The following is a 24,809-nucleotide window of genomic DNA, read 5'->3' on the forward strand; positions in this document are numbered from 1 at the left end:
CCTCCTGTCCCCCCCCGCCCCACTTACCAGCACTTCTGAGTCCCCGGTGTGTAGCTGGGGCAGCCTGTAGATGTCTACGCGATTCGCGTAGACAACTTCCGCTGCAGCACGAAGGAGGTGTGGCTAGAAGCGGGGGTTGTCTGTCATCGCGCAGACCTTCCCCGGCTGTCAGAGATCAGAGTTCCCAAATGGGACTGAAAACGGCTGCTTTGGACATAGTGTAGTTCAAAATTATGGCACACTTTGTTTTATTTACTTGAAACTTTTGGAGATATGTTATAGTGGCCAATTAAAGCAGGCAGAACTTTAGGCTCCTTCTATATTTAAAGATACATTTAGACATTAAAATAGCAAGATGAATCGGGCTTCTGTTTATGTTGAGTGCCAGAGCGAGGACTCTTACACCCATCTTTAATTCCTGTTATGGAATTTTTGCAGCATGCTAAGGTCAATGGCTCACTGGTTTTCAAGTAAATCTGTTATTTTTTTTGTTGTGCTTTTCAATCACACTGTTTGTCTTCAACAAGTTAGGAACTTATATCTTTGACCTCTTAGAGTGAAATGAGAGTTGAAAATGCTTAATTCCAAGTGTTGCTGTTTTTAGTTTTTGTTAAGCTGGGAAAAAAAAACCAGAACCTGACAAAAAAGATTAAATGATTAATTTTCACTAGTGAACCTCTTTTCACCATGATTACAAAAAATATAACAAAATAAAAAAAAAGGAATGTAAGAGTTCAGAATGGGATAAAGGGACATTAGGAGGATAAGTAAAAGGGAACTTTGCCTGTGCCTCAACAGATAAACCTTGAGATCCTTCCAAAGAAAGCCACTTTAAAGCTAACTTACGTATATAATCAAAAGACAAAAATGGTATTAACAAAAAAGTATTTTAATATATCAAGCCAATCTTTGTAGAGTAAATTTTTATGATTATTATTAGTCTTTTTTGCACTCATTTTAAAGCATTACAAGTTGCACTGTTAATTTGTGATTGACATGTCTGGCGCTGTACTTTATTAAACTGTGACAACACCTCCCTTTTCATGGTTTACAATATCTTAAGGTACTTCAGATATGTATGTGAAAATATAACTTTCATTTAAACACTGAGAGAAATGGTAAGAGTGTATGTTACATAAAATCAATATGCATATATAGTCCTAAAGTAGCATTATAAATGCTAAAATAAAAATACTTAATAAGACTTGTTTATCCATCAATTTAAGAGTAAATAATCCCTTACAATAAAATCTGAATTTTTGACTGAAGGTCAAAATTCACATTCTAGCATTCTGCATTTGCTAGTCCAGTGGTTACAGTACTGAATAGCAAAACATTTGCTAACCACTGCTGCATATGGCCTGAGTCATCCAACTTCGTTTTCACGTATAGAGAGACATTTATTATGGATTGAATGTACCCTTTCATTCGTCAAGTAAGGAGAATGGTCTGTATACATTTTTTTACCCCATTAAACACCAAATGCAGTCCTAGTAGTATACTGCTCAGTAGTGAGCCCAAGGTGCTAGTTTGTATAAAGAAATTAGTTAAAATAAATGAAATGTGCACTACTGGGGCCAAGGTGCAGGTTTATATATAAAAGCAATTGAAACAAATTACAGGTATAATATACATATTGTTATGTTCATATAAGAGTAAGCAGGCATGATCATTTAATTTTGGGTTCTATGTAAAATTTATCTCCATCACGAACGTTGTATGAATGTAAGGCCCGTGTACTTAATTTCATCTCCTCTGGCCCAAAAGGAGCTTCATGGGCTAAATAATAGACCCGCATGTTGTTTCTAGATAGCGGCACCAAAGTCTTAAGCTGCTTCTTGAACTCGGCAACAGTTTGGTCTACTCGAATGCTCATTCTTTCCACCTTTTCGGCAAAGTGAATATCAACATTTGCTCTACACTGTGGCCTAAGGTCAACTTCTGCCAAAGGTTCCAGTTTTCCATACTTTGCAACCAGCTCCTGATATCTAGAAAAATGAAAACATTAAAAGGAGAAAAAAGTCATATATTTGACAAATATACTAAAGGCTGGTTATGATTTATCAGAAAACAAATCTGTTACTTTGATGATTTAATTTGCTGAATGCTGGAGAATAATGAGGAAATATGTTTTAGCTTTTTTTTTTTTTAACCTTAAAACTAAACAATTATGAAAACCTGACTTTGAATTGGAAAAAGAAAATCATGTAGGGCTGCAACTAACGATTATTTTAATAATCGATTAGTTGGCCGATTATTTTTTCGATTAATCGATTAATCGGATAAAAAAAACAATATGCAAATTTTTTGTTTATTTAAAATAATTTAATGAACTGGATGTTAAAAAACAACTTAAAATTTACATTAACATTCTTATTTTGTTATGATGTAATAAAAAAACAATATTTTCAAAGTACAAAAACCCAAACACAATATTTATGAAACAAAATAACCCCAAACATTCTGAAAAGAGGTGGACTATTACTGTTCAAGAAACTTTGCACCCGGCACTTTGCACCCAGCCCTGGCACTTTGCACCCAGCACTTTGCCCCACCCCTGGCACTTTGCACCCGGCACTTTGCCCCAGCCCTGGCACTTTGCACCCAGAACTTTGCACCCAGCACTTTGCACCCAGCCCTGGCACTTTGCACCCAGAACTTTGCACCCAGCCCTGGCACTTTGCACCCAGCACTTTGCACCCGGCACTTTGCACCCAGCCCTGGCACTTTGCACCCAGAACTTTGCACCCAGCCCTGGCACTTTGCACCCAGCACTTTGCACCCGGCACTTTGCACCCAGCCCTGGCACTTTGCACCCAGCACTTTGCACCCAGCCCTGGCACTTTGCACCCAGCCCTGGCACTTTGCACCCAGCCCTGGCACTTTGCACCCAGCCCTGGCACTTTGCCCCAGCCCTGGCACTTTGCCCCAGCCCTGGCACTTTGCACCCAGAACTTTGCACCCAGCACTTTGCACCCAGCCCTGGCACTTTGCACCCAGAACTTTGCACCCAGCCCTGGCACTTTGCACCCAGCCCTGGCACTTTGCACCCGGCACTTTGCACCCAGCCCTGGCACTTTGCACCCAGCCCTGGCACTTTGCACCCAGCACTTTGCACCCGGCACTTTGCACCCAGCACTTTGCACCCAGCCCTGGCACTTTGCACCCAGCCCTGGCACTTTGCACCCAGCACTTTGCACTGTGCCCCTGCACCCAGTCTCCAACTCTGCCCTGCACCCAGCCCTGCCCCCACATTCTGCCCTGCCCCCACACTCACACCCTGCACCCACTCTGCTCTGCACCCACACTCACACTCTGCCCTGCACCCAGTCTCCAACTCTGCCCTGCACCCCCACTCTGCCCTGCACCCAGTCTCCTGCCCTGCCCCCACACTCACACCCTGCCCTGCATCCCCACCCCCACCCTGCACTCAGTCTCCTACCCTGGCCTGCCCCCCCACCCCCACTCTGCCCTGCATCCCCTGAAACCCCACCCCCACCCCCGCGAATCGCTCTGTGCGAATGGAGCCACTCGCACAGAGCGGTTCGCTCTGTGCGAATGGAGCCACTCGCACAGAGCGGTTCGCTCTGTGCGAATGGAGCCACTCGCACAGAGCGAACCGCTCTGTGCGAACGGAGCCACTCGCACAGAGCGAACCGCTCTGTGGGAATGGAGCCACTCGCACAGAGCGAACCGCTCTGTGCGAACGGAGCCACTCGCACAGAGCGAACCGCTCTGTGCGAACGGAGCCACTCGCACAGAGCGAATCGCTCTGTGCGAACGGAGCCACTCGCACAGAGCGAATCGCTCTGTGCGAACGGAGCCACTCGCACAGAGCGAATCGCTCTGTGCGAACGGAGCCACTCGCACAGAGCGAATCACTCTGTGCGAACGGAGCCACTCGCACAGAGCGAACCGCAACTAAAAAAAGGCGCGTGTAGCGGAAGCGGGGAACGCTCGCGGAGGTAAGTAAAAGGAGCCGAGTGCTCCAACAACGAATCGATCACTCGATTAATCGATAACGGAAATCGTCGACAACGATTTCTGTTATCGATTATTATCGATTTTATCGATTCGTTGTTTCAGCCCTAAAATCATGTATCAGTTTCTTTTTGTAAAGTGTAAGCTGTATATAATGTTGAGATCCTAAATATTACAAACTTGCTAAAAATTTAAAAACACAGAGAACTGGTCCAGCCTCCTGGTTACAAGAAATTTTAAATATCCAAACATTCAAAGAGTACACACAAGTTTTATGCAGGCAGGTTTCTCATTTACTGTAGAAATCTGCTTAATGTAATCACCAATTCAACATCACAAACTTCTGTATCCTTCCATCTATTTTCCTATGCTTCATAAGAAAATTCTGGGTTGCATTGTTTTTCAGATTTCAGAATGTAAAATGATACAAACTAAATCAGCCAGTAAAATGTACAATAAAGTAAAGTGGACCAAACTAAGATAAGTCCATAATGCTCACATTAGCAGGGAGATATCTGAAGCAAACCTTTATTAGCTAAAGTGGGAGCTTAAACATTTCAGCTTTCTGATAGTACTATCCATTATGAAAGGCCAAATCAGCGAGCTTTTCCTGTAACAAGAGCTTGGTTGGTTCAGTATGGTGCATAGTTAAATGAATGAGACCTCCTAAAATGCAACTCACTGAACAATGCATTATGCAGGGCCAGCTCAGGCTTTTTTAAAGAAAAATTTGCCTGAGGCCGCTCTTGATAAAGTTTTTTAACTGAAATTACAACTCACCTTCAATAAATAAACCCTGCAGAGTTGTATAGTGTCTTGCATATTATCTTTCATTGCATTTTTTTGTGTGAATCACACAGATATACATATTATATAAAATACTAAAATATTTTTTAGAAACACATGCATCTGGATAAGAAAAGCTTTACTGAAGCATTACGATACATAAAGTCTAGTAAAATTGTTTCATGCAAACTATACTTTTTCCCACATTTTAAGACTTAAGACTGCTGATATCACCTTTATTTACAATTATAATATTTACTACCACTTGGCAAATACTAAGTATGTTTCAGTGCTACTAATTTATAAGATACAATTTATACTGCAGAATCCAGAACAATAGGAAACATAGGGAAACCTTATATTAGCCTTTTTAAGTTCTGGAGGTTAAACTGTTAGGACATTTATTTGGCAGATGACTATCTGCTTAGTATTTCCCTGATGATTTATCTTAAATGTAGGAATGTTAACAACAAAGCAGCTCCTTGTGTAAAAGTATGATGTCACCTTTATAAGCTACTTGAATCTCCTTAGTATAGAAGAATGACAAGTCATTTATTGTCATGTAATGCCCTATTTTAAAACATCAATTTTTGAATAAAACTCCCAATGCCTCCTTCCATAATTAACAGCTTGTTAACAAATAAACATTTTTAAATGTTATGTATTGAAGCAGGCCCAGACATATTTATTTTGCCCGCAAAAAAAGGGGTTACTTATCTTGGAGAGAAGAGGCAGCTCCAGAACGAAGCAGAATGTGCCCCCTTGGTCTAAAGATTCACGCCACTGACTGCTTACAGCTCTAACATCATGTGAGTGGTTTGTACATATGTGCATGGGAGTCTTGTCAGAGTCCCCTGCAACACATGCTGAGCCAATGCTGGAACTGACTGGCGGCAAGTGTATCACCTGTCAAGAGATCCTACATGACAAACCTAACCTCATGTCCAGCATGGCAAATAGCCGGAGGTGGCGGAAAGGCAAATGCATATGAGTGGATTCTGCAAAATTCCCCCATGCATTTGCAAGGGGCAGCACAAAAATGTAATGGAAACACTTGGCTATCATATCATAAAATGTATATTGTTGGAATGTCCCTTTAAAGCTAGTACATTGAAGTAAAATGTCAAAGTAGAAGAAGATTATGAAACAAAAGTTGGAACTTACTGGAAGAAATACAAACAATAGAAGAGAGTCTATTTCATATAAAGGCATTAAATAATGCTGTGAAAATAATAAGGGTGCTATCTTTAAACCTTTTTTCCATTGATAATGTCACACAACATATGGGATATACAAAAGATAAATCATACTGAAAATGATCACAGAAAAGCTTGTATGTACTATTACATACTTATATTGATAAACCTACCCTTGACATCTCTATTATTCATAATATATAATAAACTTGTTTAAGCTGAAATTGTTAGAAATTGGTAAATGTGTGGTATGTGGCAGACCTTGAAATGTTCAGCACAGTAATTTGACGATGCACAGGGGAGAACAGCCCAGTAACCTGTAACCTGAGAAAAAGGCAGCCAGGGAAAGCACACTGGTTCTGTGAACTGGAAAGACTCAACCATTAATGGCTGCACAAGTCTTCTCGGTGTCTCCTTTTCACATTGTACAGATGGAAAGCTCCAAACAAAGGATTCATTGATGGCTGAGAGGTTGGTCTCTGTGTAGAGGTTCAGACCAAAGCTGCATATTATTTAGAAGCAGATTCCCATCCTATTGAATAAACGATGTGAGCAAAGACTGTATTTAGGTCTTTGTTAACATGCACCCTGGTAATCTCTAAAATAAAAAAACTACATTAACACTTAAGGTATACTCAGACTACCTCTGCATGAGGTTGTAAGGGACATTAACCATATATATATAACCAAAATAAACTATTCCTATATAAATAAAACACAAACACCATGCTTGGATGAAACAGGCCGTGGCTTTTATTTAGTTTAACAAACATACAACTTCAAATGTAGCGAACTGATTTGCAACCATTGTAACAACATAATAAGCCCTTGGCACAAGCCCAGAGCAACCTACTTAAATCACTTAATCTTGCCAACCGCCATAAAAGCCAGCCGGCATAACTTAAACTTACAGTTCACCCTAAAGCTATAGGATAACTATACCCCGACAAAAGCCACGACAAAGAAGAGGATAAAATACAGGGAGGGTGGGAGGGCGCATCTTCATTAATTGCTCCATCGCTTCTTCAGCTTGTCAGCTTCGCCACTGCTCACCAGACTCAGAGGTCAGTGCAGTATCGGCTCCGCTGAAAGCCAGGTAAGTGAAATTAGTCCGTCAAAAACCACCTATTTATAGGTGATTTTCCCGCCCATTGCGCCGCGCAAAGCACCCGCGAGGCAGGCACGCGGCCGCACGCGACACTTAAAAAACGCGGCAAAGCGCTAGCGCATGCGCAAACGCAAACAAAATTATATAAGCTTCACATTTTTTTATTTTTTTTTATTGAATTACCTGACCCTTCAATGACCCCACAGCCTATACTTAGCTATTATAACAGTGACCTTTATTTGCCCCCACAACCTCATGCCGCCCTGCCCTATGGTTGCAGGCCTTATCATGAGGTTGTAAGGGACATTAACCATATATATATAACCAAAATAAACTATTCCTATATAAATAAAACACAAACACCATGCTTGGATGAAACAGGCCGTGGCTTTTATTTAGTTTAACAAACATACAACTTCAAATGTAGCGAACTGATTTGCAACCATTGTAACAACATAATAAGCCCTTGGCACAAGCCCAGAGCAACCTACTTAAATCACTTAATCTTGCCAACCGCCATAAAAGCCAGCCGGCATAACTTAAACTTACAGTTCACCCATCCGCCTCAAATGGGCCCTAACGACCATTTGAGGCCCTACCCCACACCACGGCCTGTTCAACCATACACTGCAAGTCAACATTAAAGATATCATTTCCAATATCAGACAGATGAATGCCATCCTGTCTATAAAAACCCAGACACCCTCCTTCCAAATCTGCATGTCGAAAAGAAAAACTACCTTCCAAAATCATAAATTTTTGCATTGCTCTGTTGAACTTACGACGTACCCTTTCCAACGCCTTTAATTCTGGCCTCTTTAGCCACAGAAGGCGTGGAATAACCTCAGACCAAACCAATAAAACATCCTGAAAGAATTCTTTTAAACATAACATTAAACTTTTACAACACATAATTAATTCTAATGACTTCATTGTACCCATGTCATTACCACCACAATGTATGATAATTGCATTGGGCCATGGAAAATGCGCAATACCTTCTTCTAGACAATCTTTCAAATTATTAACCCTTAAACCTCTTACCCCCAACCAATAAATAACAATATCATTCTTATCAAAACCTAAATTCTCTCCATAGCTTCTTGCAGCTGCTCTTCTTTGTGCCCAAAATACGAAAGAATGACCAACAATCCAAACTATAAAAGTTGCTCGACCTGCAAAAAATGTAGAGTTAACCAGCTAAAAAATATAACACTTTATAATAAATTTGGCCTAACATATATTTTAAAACGGTCAGATTGCCACCTCCCCAACCTCTTAATAATTGAATGGTCTAAACCTAGTAAAGCAGCTTCAGTAGCGGCACCAATCCTGAAAGAATGTGACGTAAATCTTTCATTAGCTAAACCCAATTCCTTTAAACCTAACTCCAAAACCCTTCTAAATTGGAACCTAGTTAAGGGTAACCCAGACCGGTGCACCAACCAATTTCCTCTAACCTCAGGCCGCACTTCATTAAAAACCTCTGCAGCTCTAACAGGACAAATATCCGAACCCACCAACCTATTTAATATAACCCAACAACCCTTGGTATCCTTGTCTGTTTTAGAAGCCCTGACAAACAATTTCAAATTCACATCACAAATAACATCTCTATCCCGCAACCCAGATCCGCCAAACTTATTATGTGCCACCAATTCACTAATTCTAAACGCTCCGAAAAAGGCCACCACAAAAGCTGTTTTAAACAAAACGCATTCAAATTCATCCCAACAAATTCTATACAAAATACTTATCAGACTTTGTAAAACCTTGGATGACAAAGGTCTCCTGTTATCAGGCCTCCTAGTGTAATTACTATAACCCTTAAGCACCTGCTTAATAATGAAATCACGAAATGAGTGCTGCTTACCAGCTAATTTAAAAAAGAAAGCTACACCGAATAAATGTCTATCTATACTAGACTTAGCAGTACCCTTATCAATCAAACTAAGCACAAACGATAAAGCTCCATCCACACTCCCTTCAAAAATATCCAAATCCCTTTGTTGAACAAAAACCGTCCAAGCCTTCCAAGCCTTGGAATAAATCTCCCATGTATTTTTTGATACAGATTTCACCAACAGATCACTCAGCAGGGTGAAGTTAGATCCCAAACCGACTCCGGAATTACAAGACCGTCTCTGTCCGCTTGCGGTGCCAACGTCCTGAACAGCTTAAAATTAAAACGAGACAGTGCATCAGCTAAAACGTTCCTACTACCAGGAATATGTTTAGCTTTAAGCCATATGTTACCTTTTAAACATAAATACACTAAATGTCTCAATAAATTAATTACGGGGCTCGATTTAGCCCTCAAAGTATTAACCACCCAAACCACACCCATATTATCACAGTGAAGCAGAATCCGCCGATTAACCCAATGTTGAGACCATATTACAAATGCCACTACAACTGGAAATAATTCTAATAAAACCATATTCTTAGTCCAACCAGCTTCCACCCACGTGATCGGCCACTCAGCAACTGCCCAATGCCCACTCCAAAATATTCCAAAACCCGTAGCTCCCGCAGCGTCAGTATAAAATTCCATAGCATCACTATCCACAAAATCTTCCTGCCAAATAGCAGAACCGTTAAAATCACTCAAAAACAAATCCCAGATTTTAAGATCCTCTTTTATCTGTTTAGTGATCCGGACCCTATGATGAGGCATCTTTTTCCCTGAAATAGCTCTCGCAATATGCCTAGAGAAAACCCTACCCATCGGCATCACCCTGGAAGCAAAATTAAACATCCCTAACAATGACTGAAATTCCTTAACCTTCAACTTATGACTACTTAAAACCTTAGCAACAAACCATCTCAACTTCTTAATCTTATCATCAGGCAGCCTAAAGCACATATTTCCAGTATCAATCACAATTCCTAAGAATTGCAATTCTGTAGCCGGAAAAACAGTCTTATCTCTAGCTAACGGGACGCCAAAACTATCAGTTAACTGTAAAAACGTATTAAGCATAAACAAACAATCATCAGACTCTGCTTTACCAATAAATAAAAAATCATCCAAATAATGTACCACTGATTCAAAACCTGAAACATCCTTAAAAACCCACTCTAAAAATGTTGAAAACGCCTCAAAATAAAAACAAGATACTGCGCAACCCATCGGCAAACATTTATCGAAGTAAAATAAACTATTAAATTGGAAACCTAAGGAACGAAAACAATTGGGATGTATAGGAAGCAACCTGAAAGCCGCTTCTATATCAACTTTAGCCAACAATGCATTTTTGCCCATCAATCTAACCCATCTAAGAGCATCATCAAAAGACGCGTAATGTACAGAAAAATCTTCTTTTATTATTTCATCATTTAAGGAACTACCATGCGGAAATGATAAATGATGAATTAACCTAAAAGTACCAGGTTCTTTTTTGGGTACTAGACCAAGCGGTGATAAACGAAAGCCAGAGAATGGAGGCTCAGTGAAAGGACCCTCAATCCTACCTAAACGCAACTCTTTACCTATTTTATCTCTTACTACATCTTCATTCAACTTAACTGACTTCAAATTATCAACCCAAACAGTACCTTCCTTATCATAGATAGGAATCTGAAAACCCTCATTAAAACCACCATAAAGCAATTTAGCTATCTGTCGGTTTGGATATCTGCCTAAAAAGGGGAGCAGACTTGCTACCCTCACCGGCGTCATTGCCTTTTGGAAGGTCTTTTCCTGCATGGAACAAATTTTTGCGAAAACAACGGAAAGCCGGGTGATTACCCGAACAAACAGAACATTCATGTTTAAACTTGCAAGTATTGGGCCACTTACATTGACTCTCATTAAAGGACCAACAAAAACCTTTCTGTCTATTAGGTTGTGACACATTACTCATTGACCTAAAACTGCTAACATTTTTCTGTGGTAGCATAATGCTTACCCACGAGCCTACATCCTTCATCCCCCATTTCAAATTTTTGTGAACAGACATTTTTTGTCTAAAAGTCTCGTCATAATGAAACCACGCTAAGCCTCCAAAATTTTTGTAAGCCTCTAAAACCGCATCAAGATGTTGAAAAAGACCTGCACTGCTGTCCTTATGCTTCTCGCAATAGACACTTGAAAATATACAAAACGCCTGTAGCCAATTGTTAAAAGATCTCACTACCGGCCTACGCCGGTCCTCATCCTTATCTTGCTTCATTAAAAAATCCTTTGACGCAGGTAATAACGATAAAATGTCCAAATATTCATTGTTCCAAATTTTCTCTTTAACACTTTTACTTAAATGAAAACCCAAAGGAGAAACCTCACATGACATAACTTCCTTCATGCAGGCTTCATGAACTACACTACTCCTTATACCAACATTGTCACTCCGACCAACATTGTCATTCTGCACCCAAGCCTGAGCTGGACTTTGTTTTTGCAAACCCTTTAAAATAACCATTAAAGCTGAAACAGCATCATTAAAAGAATTGTCAGGCAAACCAAAAGACTCACCAGATTCACCAGCTCTGCCTTCATCTCTTCGTCCAGACTCAAGATGTTCTGCAGCAGCTGGAACAGCCTGTGACAGACGCCTGCCCCGGCTGCTCGTATGGCTGCTGCAGCCCTCACCCGGGTCCTGCACGGACTTGGATCTTTTTGCCACCTCCTTCACCCGAGAAGCGGGCCTTTTCTTCATCTGAACGGAGTCAGACACTCTTCTTCCGGGTCTGCAACGTCTGTCCGACGTAACCATGACCCGATCAGCTGTTTCCACTGACCCGGCGTTATCCCGCGAGAGAGCGCCATCTTGCGGGACCTTCGCCGGTATAAAAGCTTCCTCCGGCTCCTCCTCAGCCACTTCGTCTTCAGCTCCGCTCGGATTAGCAGGAACCATCACGTCTTCAAATGAAGAAGCTTGAAGACAACCGCGAAGCCATTCCTCTCCTCCCTGCTCGGCAACCCGTTCCTGCAGCATCTTCATTAATTGCTCCATCGCTTCTTCAGCTTGTCAGCTTCGCCACTGCTCACCAGACTCAGAGGTCAGTGCAGTATCGGCTCCGCTGAAAGCCAGGTAAGTGAAATTAGTCCGTCAAAAACCACCTATTTATAGGTGATTTTCCCGCCCATTGCGCCGCGCAAAGCACCCGCGAGGCAGGCACGCGGCCGCACGCGACACTTAAAAAACGCGGCAAAGCGCTAGCGCATGCGCAAACGCAAACAAAATTATATAAGCTTCACATTTTTTTATTTTTTTTTATTGAATTACCTGACCCTTCAATGACCCCACAGCCTATACTTAGCTATTATAACAGTGACCTTTATTTGCCCCCACAACCTCATGCCGCCCTGCCCTATGGTTGCAGGCCTTATCATTATTATTATTGCCATTTTTAGCTAATTGTTCTGTGCATCATACCGAACTATGAGTGTCAAGAAATTAAGTTGACAAAGAGGCTTCATTAAAAGTAAATGCATTTGTCATATTAAGGGCCATTTAATAGAAGTAGACAAATCTTACTTATCTTATCAGTTGTATGCAGGGATTTGCATCTTATTAGAGGTCATATCATTTGCAAAGTGCACTTTCCCCACATACTATAAATAGGACAACAAGAGCCTTGTGAAGTACAGATCTATGTAAGTGCTAGTTGTTATGCGAAAAGCACCATTTTGTGCCTCTAAACAAAACCAGATTGGAGACAAGACATCAAAATTGTCCACAAATATTATGTTCACATAGCGTATAGACACCAACAATGAAGCTAATACAATGAAAGCAAACATTTGTTTACAATCATTACAGCGCCACGGAAATCTTTGCTGGTCGCACTTGTTTTGCAGTTGCATCAAGCAAGAAGTTACCCTCTGGCTAATACATGAGTCAAGCATATTTAGGTCTACTACCTATTATATATTCCTCCCTTCAAAACCACACCCATGAAATAGTAACATCGCTGATGAAAAGTGACTTTTGGGTGCCCTTTTCCACTGCCATGACTATCTGTAAAATGCCTTCATCTGCATGTTTTCCCATTTATATGCCACTTCATTTTATCAAATACTATTTTGCTCTACGCACTCATTGCATTTCCTCAACATATTTAGACCACTACAATTGTCATCGAGCACTGTGCTTGGCTGAGTGTTGTCATCCAAAATGGAATAATGGATAGACCCTGTAATTGAAAGTGCCAATAATACCTATTCCCATGGACTAGGTATTTCTTTCACTACATGCCTGAAGCGGCATTTGTCCCCTGGGCCAAGTATACTGTTGAGCCGGCAGGCCCTCTCTCACCCCACTGATCAGTCCCTCAATCAACTGTACATGCAGGGACTGATAGAAGTAAGTGTGGCCATCAGCATATGCTGAGCGATATGACATCATTTCCTGGTGCTCAGATGCAGGTCGAATGTTATGACTGGGAGGGAGCAACAGAACAGACCAGCCTCTAGACCAACAGGGATGAGCCTCCTCCTTAGCCAACAAAGATAGGCAAGCTGGGAGGGGGTCCTAAATGTAGATGTGGGGGGTGGAGTGAGTGTGTTCTTGCTTTGCATGATAGTCCCCATGTTCTGTGGTTCCCTCCCTGTCCCCTAATTAGGATTCCTGGGAATGCTGTTTTGAAGACAAAGGATGGTCACACTAAATATTGATTGGATTTAGATTTTTCCTCTGTTCACTTACTTTGACTTTTGTTTAATAATGAAAACAAACTATTTATATGTCTTTTTTGAAAGTATTCTTGCTCAACAGAATTTCTCACACCTGCCTAAAACTTTTGAACAGTACTGTGTATATATAAACAAATTATTTTGGAGGGGTCCCTTTGTAACAGTATTGCCCCAGGGCCCCACCTGACCTTGATCTGCCTCTGAAATATCTGGATGGCATTGAAAGGGCCAAAAGTTCAAATATTTTGTGCACAGACATTAAGTACCAGCTTTTAATTCCTGTGAAGATATTTGATTTACAATAAGATTATTTTACTTTAAACAATAAGATATAAATGACAAAATGTGCATATTAATTGGTTTTGTATTTTGAAACCCTCTTGCCAACCACCTGCTTCCATAGCATACATTTATGTCGGGGTTCTAATACAAGTATATTTCTTATTTTAATTTGCAAACAACAATGCCTAGGTTACCTATTGTAACTGTAAAATGCAGGATTTGGAAGGGATACCCTATAGCTGTCATGCTGCATACCAAACACGTTTTGCTAAACTTCACAACCTCAGGGGTATAAAGGGGAAACACATTGGATACAACATGCAAAAAACTAGAGCTTTTTTTCATTTTCAATTTGCTTTAATATTTCAATTAAAATTACTTTTACATACATCCGAAAAATATCTCGTTTCTTGGCTTTTGGCTATTTTACAGAGAACATATTCCAGCTTGTTTATTTTGCACTGGAATACAGATGATTTGAATGCTTTAACCCCTTCAGGACCGGGATTTTGATACTAACGTGTCGCTAAAGGACCGGAGCCGTTTTTGTGTCTTCCTTCAACTGTAATTTCTCTCTTATCAATTGGTGCACCCACACAAATCATATATTGTTTTTTTTCAGCACAAGTAGGGCTTTCATTTGAAACCATATTAAGCTGGGTAGTACATTGTTTTGTTTGAAATAAACTGGAAAAAGTGGGGAAAAAATGAAAAAAACGCATTTTTTTACAGTTTTGTATACATACAAATTGTACACACATTGAACCAATGGGAAAAAATTATCCCAAGTATATTCATTAAGTTGTCCTGATTTGGAAACCACCCAACATGGCCAGGATTTTTATCTATTTTGACCAGTATAGGGCAAATATTGCAAGGCATGCATCACGTTTTTGAAATGTTATTTTTTTCAAATTTGGCATGGTAGTCTAATAATTGCAATAGTTGTCACAGATGCTGATTATCCCCCCAAAATTATATGTTTAGGAAAAGTAGATAAGTCAAGGTGTACAACTAGGGTCATTTTGACACTTTTCAAACAGGGATTTTATCGCCAATTGCTGCCAAATTTTGAGGTATTTTTATATTTTTTTTTGTTTTTTGCATATGTTGCAATGTTGCTTTAGATTTCATATTATATTTTGTATAGAATATGTGCAACTGCAGAAAAAAACACCAAATTGTGTTCACCAACATCCCCTGGTTCCAACAAGGCCTCACATGCATGGTTCATGCATTTTTTGAGGAAGCTATGAGGGCAAAACTGGAACATGCGCATTTTCGTTTTTCACATTTGGAATTTTCAGAAATTGGTTTCCTGGGCCCATATCCCATTTGGGACATTTTAGAAGCCCCCCACTGTAAATTACCCCATAAAAGTATATATTTATGAACAGTAGACAAGTCAAGGTGTTCAACTAGGGTAGTTTTGACAGTTTTCAGCTAGCCATTTCTTCACTTATGTCTGCCAAACTTCACAGGGAAATTATTTTACTGCTTTTTTAACGCATACATTTCAATGTTGCACTGAATTTCTTGCACACCATAAGTGCAACAGTGGAAGAAAACACCACATTTTGTTCACCAAGATCCCCTGATTCCAACAAGACCTCACATGCATGGTTCATGCATTTTTTGAGGAAGCTATCGGGGCAAAACTGGAACATGCGCATTTACATTTTTTTAAATATTTTTTTTCATCAGATTACTTGTAAGTGACAGGTTTAGGCCGCTGACATCAATCAGGGAGACCGATCAATAATCAGTGACTTAAAATGTCACCGACAAGTGATCAGGTAATAATTATGATTATTTCATTTATTAAAAATTTGTGTTTTTTCATAATTACCCTAGATGACCCCTCTCTCTTTGTAGAGCAGGGTCATCCGTGGGCTGCCATAATGATCCGATCACTCCTATTGGCCAGGAGCGATCTGATCAGCCCAGCCCAGCATTTGACCTGGAAGCACCCTGGACTTTCAGGTCAGTGCTGTTATTTTTTTTTATTATTATTATTTTATTAATTTTTTTAATTTATTTTTATTATTATTATTATTTTTTTTTACAATTTTTTTTTTAACTCTTTCAATGCTGATGCTCCATTGAAGCACAGCATTGACTGATATTTAGTCCCCACAAGCTTGTGGGGACTAATATTAACCCCTGCAATGCTGCGATGGGGGTCATACACAATCGCAGCATTGAAGGGGTTAATTGAGGAAGAGGTGGGGTAGGGGTTAACTGAGGAAGGGTGGGGGGGTCTGGTCTCCACATGAGACCAAAGAACCCTGTCTCCCTGTCCCTGAAGCTGCCTCTGGCAGCTGGTACACAATCTCCAATAGACTGGAGATTGTAGGGGAGGAGTCTCTCTGATCAGTCCTACAGGACTGATCAGAGGACTTCTGGGGGGTCGGTTTTGCTGTTGCTGGTCTGCCTGGGCTTCCAGGCAGACCACCAGCAGCAGAGCCCCCTACAAAACGGGAATTAACCCCTTCAATGCCGCGATCGCGGCATTGAAGGGGTTAACGCTGCACTGACACTCTCATGGAGCGATCAGGCAGCAGGGGGGTGTTGGATCAGGTCCCCACACTTGTGTGGTGACCCATTCAACACCCCCCCCGCTTCCCTGAAGCTGCATGTGGCAGCTGAAACCGCGATTGCAGATTTTTCTGCAATCTCTGTCTCTGCCTACAAAATCACTCCGTGGGAGCGATCGTAGGCTTGGGGGCGGTCTTAGACAGGCTGTGCTGTCTGCCCAGGAGTCCTGGGCAGACAGCAGCAGCAGCGCCCCCACGATCACCGCGATTGTGGGGGCGTTTTTTGGAGGAGACGTACCTGGTACGTCCCGGTCTACCAGTGACTGTTAACCAGGAAGTACCAGGTACGTCCCGGTACTGAAGGGGTTAAAACAGTTAATTGATTGTTGTGTAACTTTTCATCTTGCTCGGAACATTGTCTACTAAAATGTATCACAAAAATGCAACACAATGTATCGTCTTTGGGACCAAGTGACAACATCCATTTTTTGTGACATTTAAAGGTAAGTTCTACTTAGTGAAAAATTTGTCTAACCTGTGATTAAGCTACAACTATAAAACATCTCTGATTTCTGTCTTATGCTGATCTTTATTGACTGAAAGCATTACCTAGCTTTTGCCTTCACTTAAAATTGTGCTTATGATTAATTCTGAAAAAACATTGTATTATTTCACAACAGCCATCTAAATTAAAATTTTAAGCAGTTCAATGGCTGTCAATCCCTTATAGAGGAAGCAACTAAGTAACCAGACCTATACATAACAAGACTGACATCTTTCATCAGTATGCATCTAATTAAATGGTATAAGTTAACAGGCTTCCTGGATTTGATCACTCTGACTGAAGGATAAGATATGAGATGACTACAATAGTCACTATTATACCACCTGACCAATATGAGATCTTTTTTCCATACACTATGGAGCATTCCCTCAACCCAAGAAAGTAAATTGTGTCTAGGCATCAGTCTCTACTGATATCATTTGCTCTCGCTTTCATTAGCCTTTTGTTCAAGGTCTCACCTTAATGGAACGTCTTCCTTTGGGAGATTCATATAGTAACGCAGGAAGAATCTCTCTGAGTCTTCTCTTTCACCCTCTGTGACAACACTGCCATTCAGTTTAGAAACAGACCGCAATCTAGGAGTTCACATGAGAGGAAAAGATTAGCTAGGCCACCGTTAAACTGCAACAAAACTGAAGGAGAAGAGAATGTGCTTATCTGTCTTTAATGAAACCAATATGCTTTCTTTCTCAGATCTCTTTGCCAAAATGCTTAAATGTTTTGATATTATCCAAGGCAGGCACTAATTAGAAAGAGCTAAAGAAGAATGTATATTAATCAGCCTTTACTTTCATGATTTGTACATGATCAATTTTGCTTAGCAGAGACAGGTTTGACAATAATATGCACAATTAATAAATGTTTGCCTTCATAATACCGTGGGCCTATACAGATAAGACTGTTTTGCCATTAGATCAATGAACCGAGTTGGATTTGTAAACCTATAATTTCCACTGCTTTACACATCAGTTTTACAAGAAAATGTTATGCACATGTTAAAAAAGCAGACTGTATATAACACACACATTCTTTGTGTCTGAAAATAAATATTTGATAAACTTATATCAATGTATTTTGGCTCAGATTTTTCTGTTGTGCTGCATGGGAGAAAGGGTATTTAATTTCCAGAGATAATTTTATTCCATGTAACCAAATTGAGTCCTATATTGAAATATGTAGATTATTACTGGGGGATAAATGTATCTCATAATATTGAGCACAGGCCAAGATTAACTAACTTGACAAATATGCTCAAGTAAGACTATTAGCCATTGTCTTGTTCGAGGTACAGTCACACTAACCTGCTAAGAAACCTGTATTTAGCCATGATTACCGTATTTCCTCAAGTATAAGACGCACCTTAATTTTAAAGCAGACTTCCGTGGGGGCCCGCTGTTTCCCTCTGCGTTGCTCAAGCAGGAACAGGAACTGAGCGGAGTCATGTGATGCGATGCGCATTCACGTGACTCCACTGGGTGCCTGTTTCGCCGTGACGGATCAAGAGACGCTGCTGAGCAAAACAGGTAAGCAGCAGGTCCCCTTTCTAGTAAAAAAAAAAAAATTAAAAAATCTACCACCACTGTATAGGACGCACCCAATTTTTAGACCCCAAATTTTTCTAAAATGGGGAAATACTGCACTATTCTAAGGCAACTAATCTTGGCCATTATGGACACTCACAAATAAAAAAAAATATATATATTGGTTTAGTCAAGATCATGCTGACACAGCAGGATCAACAGTCCTTATTTTATTTAAAATCAAAGTGAAACCATCTGTTAGAATATGCACATAAACCTGTGTATAGTGCAAAAAATTTATTAAAGATGTTATCTCCCGGCGTTCCACCTCTGAAAGAAGCATGGCACCAGGTACAGCATGCTATTGTGATCTTAAGCACTTCACATGGTCTTTGTTTGCTAAATATGTATTAGTTAAATATTCAGATATTTTGCAGCGGTTGACTTGATATAACTACAGAAAAAAGAAGAGGTTCCATGATGCAAGATGAAACACTAGATGTATCTCATAGGAATTGATTTTAAACAGTATGGAAATGTTAACCAGTGGTATATTTATTAGTTTTACCTTGTTCAAAAGAATAATTAAAAGGAGAGTTGGGGACATTTCAATGCCACCACTTTATTAGCCTTAATATTTTTAAATATTTTAAATATTTTTAACTTAATATTAAAGTCAATGAAAAAAGTTTGTCTTGTTCCTATTGTTGTTTGTGAAAAGGTGTGTAGTGTAGAAGGGACCAGATAAAAACATCAAATTTTTGATGTGTGTGTTTTGCACAACATACCTTGCTATTACTAATTTCCTGCGCTCCTCTGTACTATATGGCTCAACCAAAGGAATACCTAATAACCTTATTTCTTCAAGTTTTGGTAGAAAGTTTAATTTTTCAATGTCTTCCCAACAATGCAAACCTAAAACGAAAACACAGTAATGTAGATAAACAACATTTTGAAGAAGACTAGCGAACGATTCAAAAGTCAAAAAATTTTTAGGTGCAGTATGTGCACCAAAACAAAAAATTCACTTTATAAATAGTTGTATACTGATTGGGGCTGAAACATTACTGTTGCAACAGCTATACATATTAATTAGTGTCAAGTTATCACTACCTATAGCTCACCAGATTTATGGAGACTTATTGATCGGAGGTTTGGAAAGAGTCGTGGTAGAGAGTCTTCAGAATCATCGATGGCTGAGATGTTGTTATTTGCAAGAACAAGGGTATCCAGACATGGAAACATTATTCCCAACTTGCGGACCTCTGACCAGTCTTGGAGGTTATTGTCAGTTATATGGAGCAGCTTTAGGGATCGGAAGCAAACAGATGAACATAACACTGTTTTATAATCATTAAGGCACAAGAACAGTTCTTCCAATCTGAAAGAGAGAATACAAGTCTCACTCGTCTACTCAGTCTATTTACATATACAATTTATTACAAGACTTGAATAGGTTACTAATCCTAACAGTGTACAATCACGATAACATTCTTAAGTAGGATACCCTGATACAGACCCAAGACAAGTTTCCCCATAAGTCAAAGCTTAATAAATGGTGCATGTAGACATTTAGGTAAATCATTTTTTATTGTTTTGGATGTAGACATTTAACAGTCAAGACTCTCTCCTGCTTATAATGAAATGAGTGATGGTATGCAGTAATCGACATGTCGGTGTGCAATAAATAAACTAAAAATTCTAATGTGCAAATTAACTCACAACACGTACAGAAGTTCTGCAAATATGAATATGTGTTCTGCCTACTTTTCCCCAAAATATGCCTGCAATGGATTTGTTTGTGTCTGTCAGCGTGATTGAAAAAGCCATCCCATGGTACACTAAAATTCCCATCTCACCCACAATAATTGTATGCTTACTCTGGGATCTCCATCAGCAGTGTGTGTACTGTTTCCCATGATGCTTTGCAATTATTGAGGACCAGCTTACGGATACCAGAGAATGTTACAGCACTAGCCCGGCCGAGAACTGACAGATGCAGAGGATTTGAGCTCAAATTCAGGAACTGCAACTGGGGAACATTGGACACAATCTTGCTTACCTGGTTTTGATAAGCAAAATAAAAAAGGGACTTAGTTAAAAGTGTGGTCCACCTTATCATGCTCAATGTAATACTAAATAAAACATACTTCCGCTTATAGCATGAATAGTACCTCTTCCAATGATCAATATACTAAATGGAATAAAGATGAAAGGTGTTGCGCAAACTCAAACCCCTGTTTACATACATTAAATAGTGATTACATATTTGATTATATTTTTGATTATATTTTAAAAAATCTTCTTAGAACTAAACTATTTTTGTATTCTGGTCTAGAGTGGGCAATAATTGCTCCTAATTACCAAGAAGATTTAAAAAAAATAGAAGATTAGAAGATAACACAAGAATAGATGATTTGGATTATTACTAAAAACTCCCTTATTCATAGAAACCTAACACGTGACATGGACACCTAAGACCCACCCCATATAACTCCAAATAAATGTAATTCTTCAATTTTTTTCCCTATGTGCATTAAGCCTGTGATGTATTTAGGATGGGCACTAGCCTACTTCTGACCCAACACAGAGCCACAGCCACGCCTCAAAACTTATGTATGTACTTGCCATTATGTCTGTTTTTTAACTTTTGTGTGAAATAACAATAGTTTGGTTTGCCAGCCTCACAGCTGTTAACACATATGATGTAATTTATTAAAACAGCATTTAGCTTGTACATTTTGTTTTTAAGCATTCTGTTTTACCTTTTTGAAGATATTTAGTTTAAAAGTAAGGAACTATTTCACTACTTGCAATGTAAGGTTAGATTTGTGCCCAAAAGAGGCAAAACTAGCATATGTAAATCAATTTCCTGTTACTCCACCTTTACAAAGACCACAATATTCATGCAGATCCTGAGAACTATAATCTTAGATGATTGTTTCCACTGTACACATATAAGGTGTAAATAACAATCCTTTAGGCATTCTCACCTCCTGCCAGTCATCAAGTTTATTATCAGAAAGATCCAGCTCTGATACATGAGAGCAGAATGCAGCAATCTCACTCTCTTCTCCAGCATAGCTAATACCACAGCTGTTGAGGACCAGGACACTGGGAAGATTAAGTCGGTCTGAAAGATCAGAAAATAGAGGTAAATATTCACTGCTTTGCTGTGAAAAGGAAGCTACACTGTCATCCTATGCAAATTAAAAAAGTGTTAGTTTCAAGTAGGAAAAACTGGATGAAGTTAAATATATTAGTTAATGCAGCAAGTCATCCTTAACTGGGTGGTCACAAAAATATCTAAAAATCAAACAATGTGATGTTATGTAATAAAAATGTAATAATAATAATAAATAATAAAAACATTTTTTGCATTATGCCCAGGATGACCCCTCTCTCTGAGGAGGGGTCATCTGCTGCAGAATGTTATATTCTGCAGCAGATGACCCCTCCTCTTCGCATCATTGAGCAACTGACCAGGAAGCATCTTTTACTTCAAGGTAACTGCTGTTAACCCTTGCAATACTGCAATTATATAATAATTTAGCTACGTTGATATTGTAGCTAACTTTCAGTCAAAAGTTATGGTTTCTTATCTTTTATTTTCTGGTACGGATTATTTTCAACTTCATCAGGCTTTCTGCTGAGAAATGTAACAGAGAATCCTAAATATACTTGAATCTTTATCTTTTGTCCATCTCAATTTCAAATGATGTAAAGTTTGGGTAACCTCTTCAGGTTTTGAAAACCTAAGGGTCAAATGTATTTTTTCCATTTTACCATCTTTGTTAAACCATAATTCTACTTTTCCATATTTGTTAAACCCTCACAACTTATAAGTCATTTTGTTTAGGAGAAGCAGGCCCTTCTTTTAAACTCATAGAAATGCATAAAGCATAATTTTAGCTGGAACACTTCCAGAGGAAGTAGGGTATGGTAAACACACTTCTTCAATTGAAGAAAGCTTGAGATGTTAAGATTGGTTTATGAATTACTAGGTAACAAATATTAATAAAAAGGCACCCTAGATGGACGATTGTTTCTTTTATATCACCACTAGATATGATATCTATTAATTATAAACCAATGTAACTTAGACATTGGACATACTCAACAAATATGAAGGCTATACCTGGAAAACTGTGTATATAAATATTTTCTGCCTTTATTTTATTTATTTATACCTTTCATTGGAGACACATGTGGTCCTGGGGGAACATGTACTCCAGCCCCCGGGCCTCTTCGGTATGGAAAATTCTCTGGGCTGTATTTTTCACAAAGAACCTGCATGAAGCTCCGTCCACATGGTAAATCCATTGCCGTTTCCTGGGAGAGGGAACAAGAGACATTGTAATATTATAATGAGTTTTTAATCTCATATTTGTTGACTTTTAAAATTCACTATGTCATGTTAGTCGGAAAAACAGACGGTTTGTCCTTATTAACGTGTATAAACAATACACATGATAGCTAACATGACATTTTTCTTTACTCACAATCCCAGGTAGAAAATGGGTGAATTGGAACATAACATGGTCTCAGTAACTACTAGAGTGGGGTGGCTATAGGAGTTTTTTATAGGGGGAAAGGAACATTACATTGTACACAAATATAAAAATTTAATAAACTAAGAAAGTATAAGAACAGATTAAAATAGGAATTATCAGAGGAGTTTCGGTTAAAATATTTGAAAATAATACCAAATCTTCATCTTGTGTGCAAATAAGTGTGGAGTTTAGTACTTAGCTTGAAGTGAATGTATTTTCTGGAATACATGATATTTTAAAGAGAATTACAGAGTAAAGTTCTGGTATAGAGTACTTACATTTATATTAGCACTTTTTTTAATCAGTTCATATGTATGACTAAAAAAATATTTTATTTTCCTGTGTTGGTTTTTTACATTTTGTTTTCACCTCGTTTTTTTGTAATATTGTTACAAAAACAGTGTTATTAACAACGGTGTTATTAACACTGAAAAGCTAAATCTTGTCAGTAGCGTGTCTTTTGCCTAACCTTTGTTTAAATCTGCTCAATACAAATGGAAAACTATAGTTACTGGCAAACATGTATGGTTGTGAAAGAATCAAACTGTGGAGCTAGTAAACAAGTTTAGTTGGTTACCGTATGGTGCTTGGGAAAAATAATAATAATTGTAAAAATAATTATGAAATTTATAATGCTTCCTCACATATGAGATGACCGCCTAAGACAATATAAGAAAAGAAAAAAAACCAAAAACATTTTTTGCTTAATGTTTTTACTCAGGGAGCAAGGTAGGACGTGCCATGAGTATGAGATGAATTGCCTAGTTGTACATACCAGACTCTTATGCATCCAATAAATATGTATATTACATACAATCATATTAATGTTATGGAAAAATATAGCAGGGCGTGGTGCTGAACACCTAGTAAATATATACATATACCAAAAGCATAACTACCAGTGTAACTTTGACACAAGTCGAATGTTACCATACAAGCGTAACTACCGTAATTAACAGCAATAGTGCTCTCTGGTGGATTAAGAGTGAATTGAGAACCAATTTTAAACAGGCAGAGGGCTGGCATTATTAACTAGCATAATTAATGACAATGCAAGATGTTGATGCAGCAATCATTGTTAAATTTAGCAATGGACAATAAAGAAATTAATGAAAATAAAAAGATTCAACAGAACACCCCAATAAGCACATCTAAGTAGTAAAGTAACTCTAAAAAATTAAGTGGAGATTTTAAAATATAACCATTAGAATACACTGTGTAAACACATATATATAAACTGAAAGATTCTTGTAGGTGAGGTTAAGGTGCATAACTTGTTGAAACGCTTCCTAAAATCTACTTAAAAATGCCAATCAACATGTGATACCTATTTAAAACTTAAAAGTCTAATATACATTGAATCACTTGTTTTTAACCCCTTCGTGACAAAGGCTGATTTTACTTTTTGTACCCTTCGTGACAATGGCCGTTTTAACATTTCTGCGCTGCTCGTGTTTAGTTGTAATTTTCTTCTTTCCCGTTTACTGAACCCACACACATTAGATATTGTTTTTTTCAGGACAAGAAGGGCTTTCTTTAGATGACATTGTTTTGATTGTATCATATTATTTACTACTAAAAAAAGTATAAAATATGGTGAAAAATTTAGAAAAAATGACTGTTTCTAACTTTTAGTTGAAAAAT

The 24,809-nt window shown here is 38.8% G+C and overlaps 1 protein-coding gene across 1 annotated transcript; it reads right to left on the reverse strand.

The window, feature by feature from the left end:
- Nucleotides 1-1,669: 1,669 nt before the first annotated feature.
- On the reverse strand, nucleotides 1,670-22,935 carry LOC149298086 (tubulin-specific chaperone cofactor E-like protein). The gene is made up of 7 exons (XM_089487932.1): nucleotides 22,803-22,935; nucleotides 21,606-21,745; nucleotides 20,493-20,674; nucleotides 19,737-19,993; nucleotides 19,401-19,527; nucleotides 17,551-17,667; nucleotides 1,670-1,988 (listed from the first exon to the last, which is right to left on the reverse strand). Exons 1-7 carry the CDS (start codon nucleotides 22,933-22,935, stop codon nucleotides 1,670-1,672), a joined length of 1,275 nt encoding a protein of 424 aa, XP_089344058.1.
- Nucleotides 22,936-24,809: the final 1,874 nt, after the last annotated feature.

This window comes from Sceloporus occidentalis, unplaced genomic scaffold (assembly GCF_023333645.1).
Source record: "Sceloporus occidentalis isolate IW3139 unplaced genomic scaffold, rSceOcc1.0.p SCAF_35, whole genome shotgun sequence".
In the NCBI taxonomy this organism is placed as follows: domain Eukaryota; kingdom Metazoa; phylum Chordata; class Lepidosauria; order Squamata; family Phrynosomatidae; genus Sceloporus; species Sceloporus occidentalis.

Coding starts and splice junctions, on each gene's coding strand:
- LOC149298086 (XM_089487932.1), bottom strand. CDS start 22,935: ATGGATTTACCATGTGGACGGAGCTTCATGCAGGTTCTTTGTGAAAAA. Junction 20,675..21,605: donor AACTTGATGACTGGCAGGAG/GTGAGAATGCCT, acceptor TATCAAAACCAG/GTAAGCAAGATTGTGTCCAA. Junction 19,994..20,492: donor CTGCTGATGGAGATCCCAGA/GTAAGCATACAA, acceptor TCTCTCTTTCAG/ATTGGAAGAACTGTTCTTGT.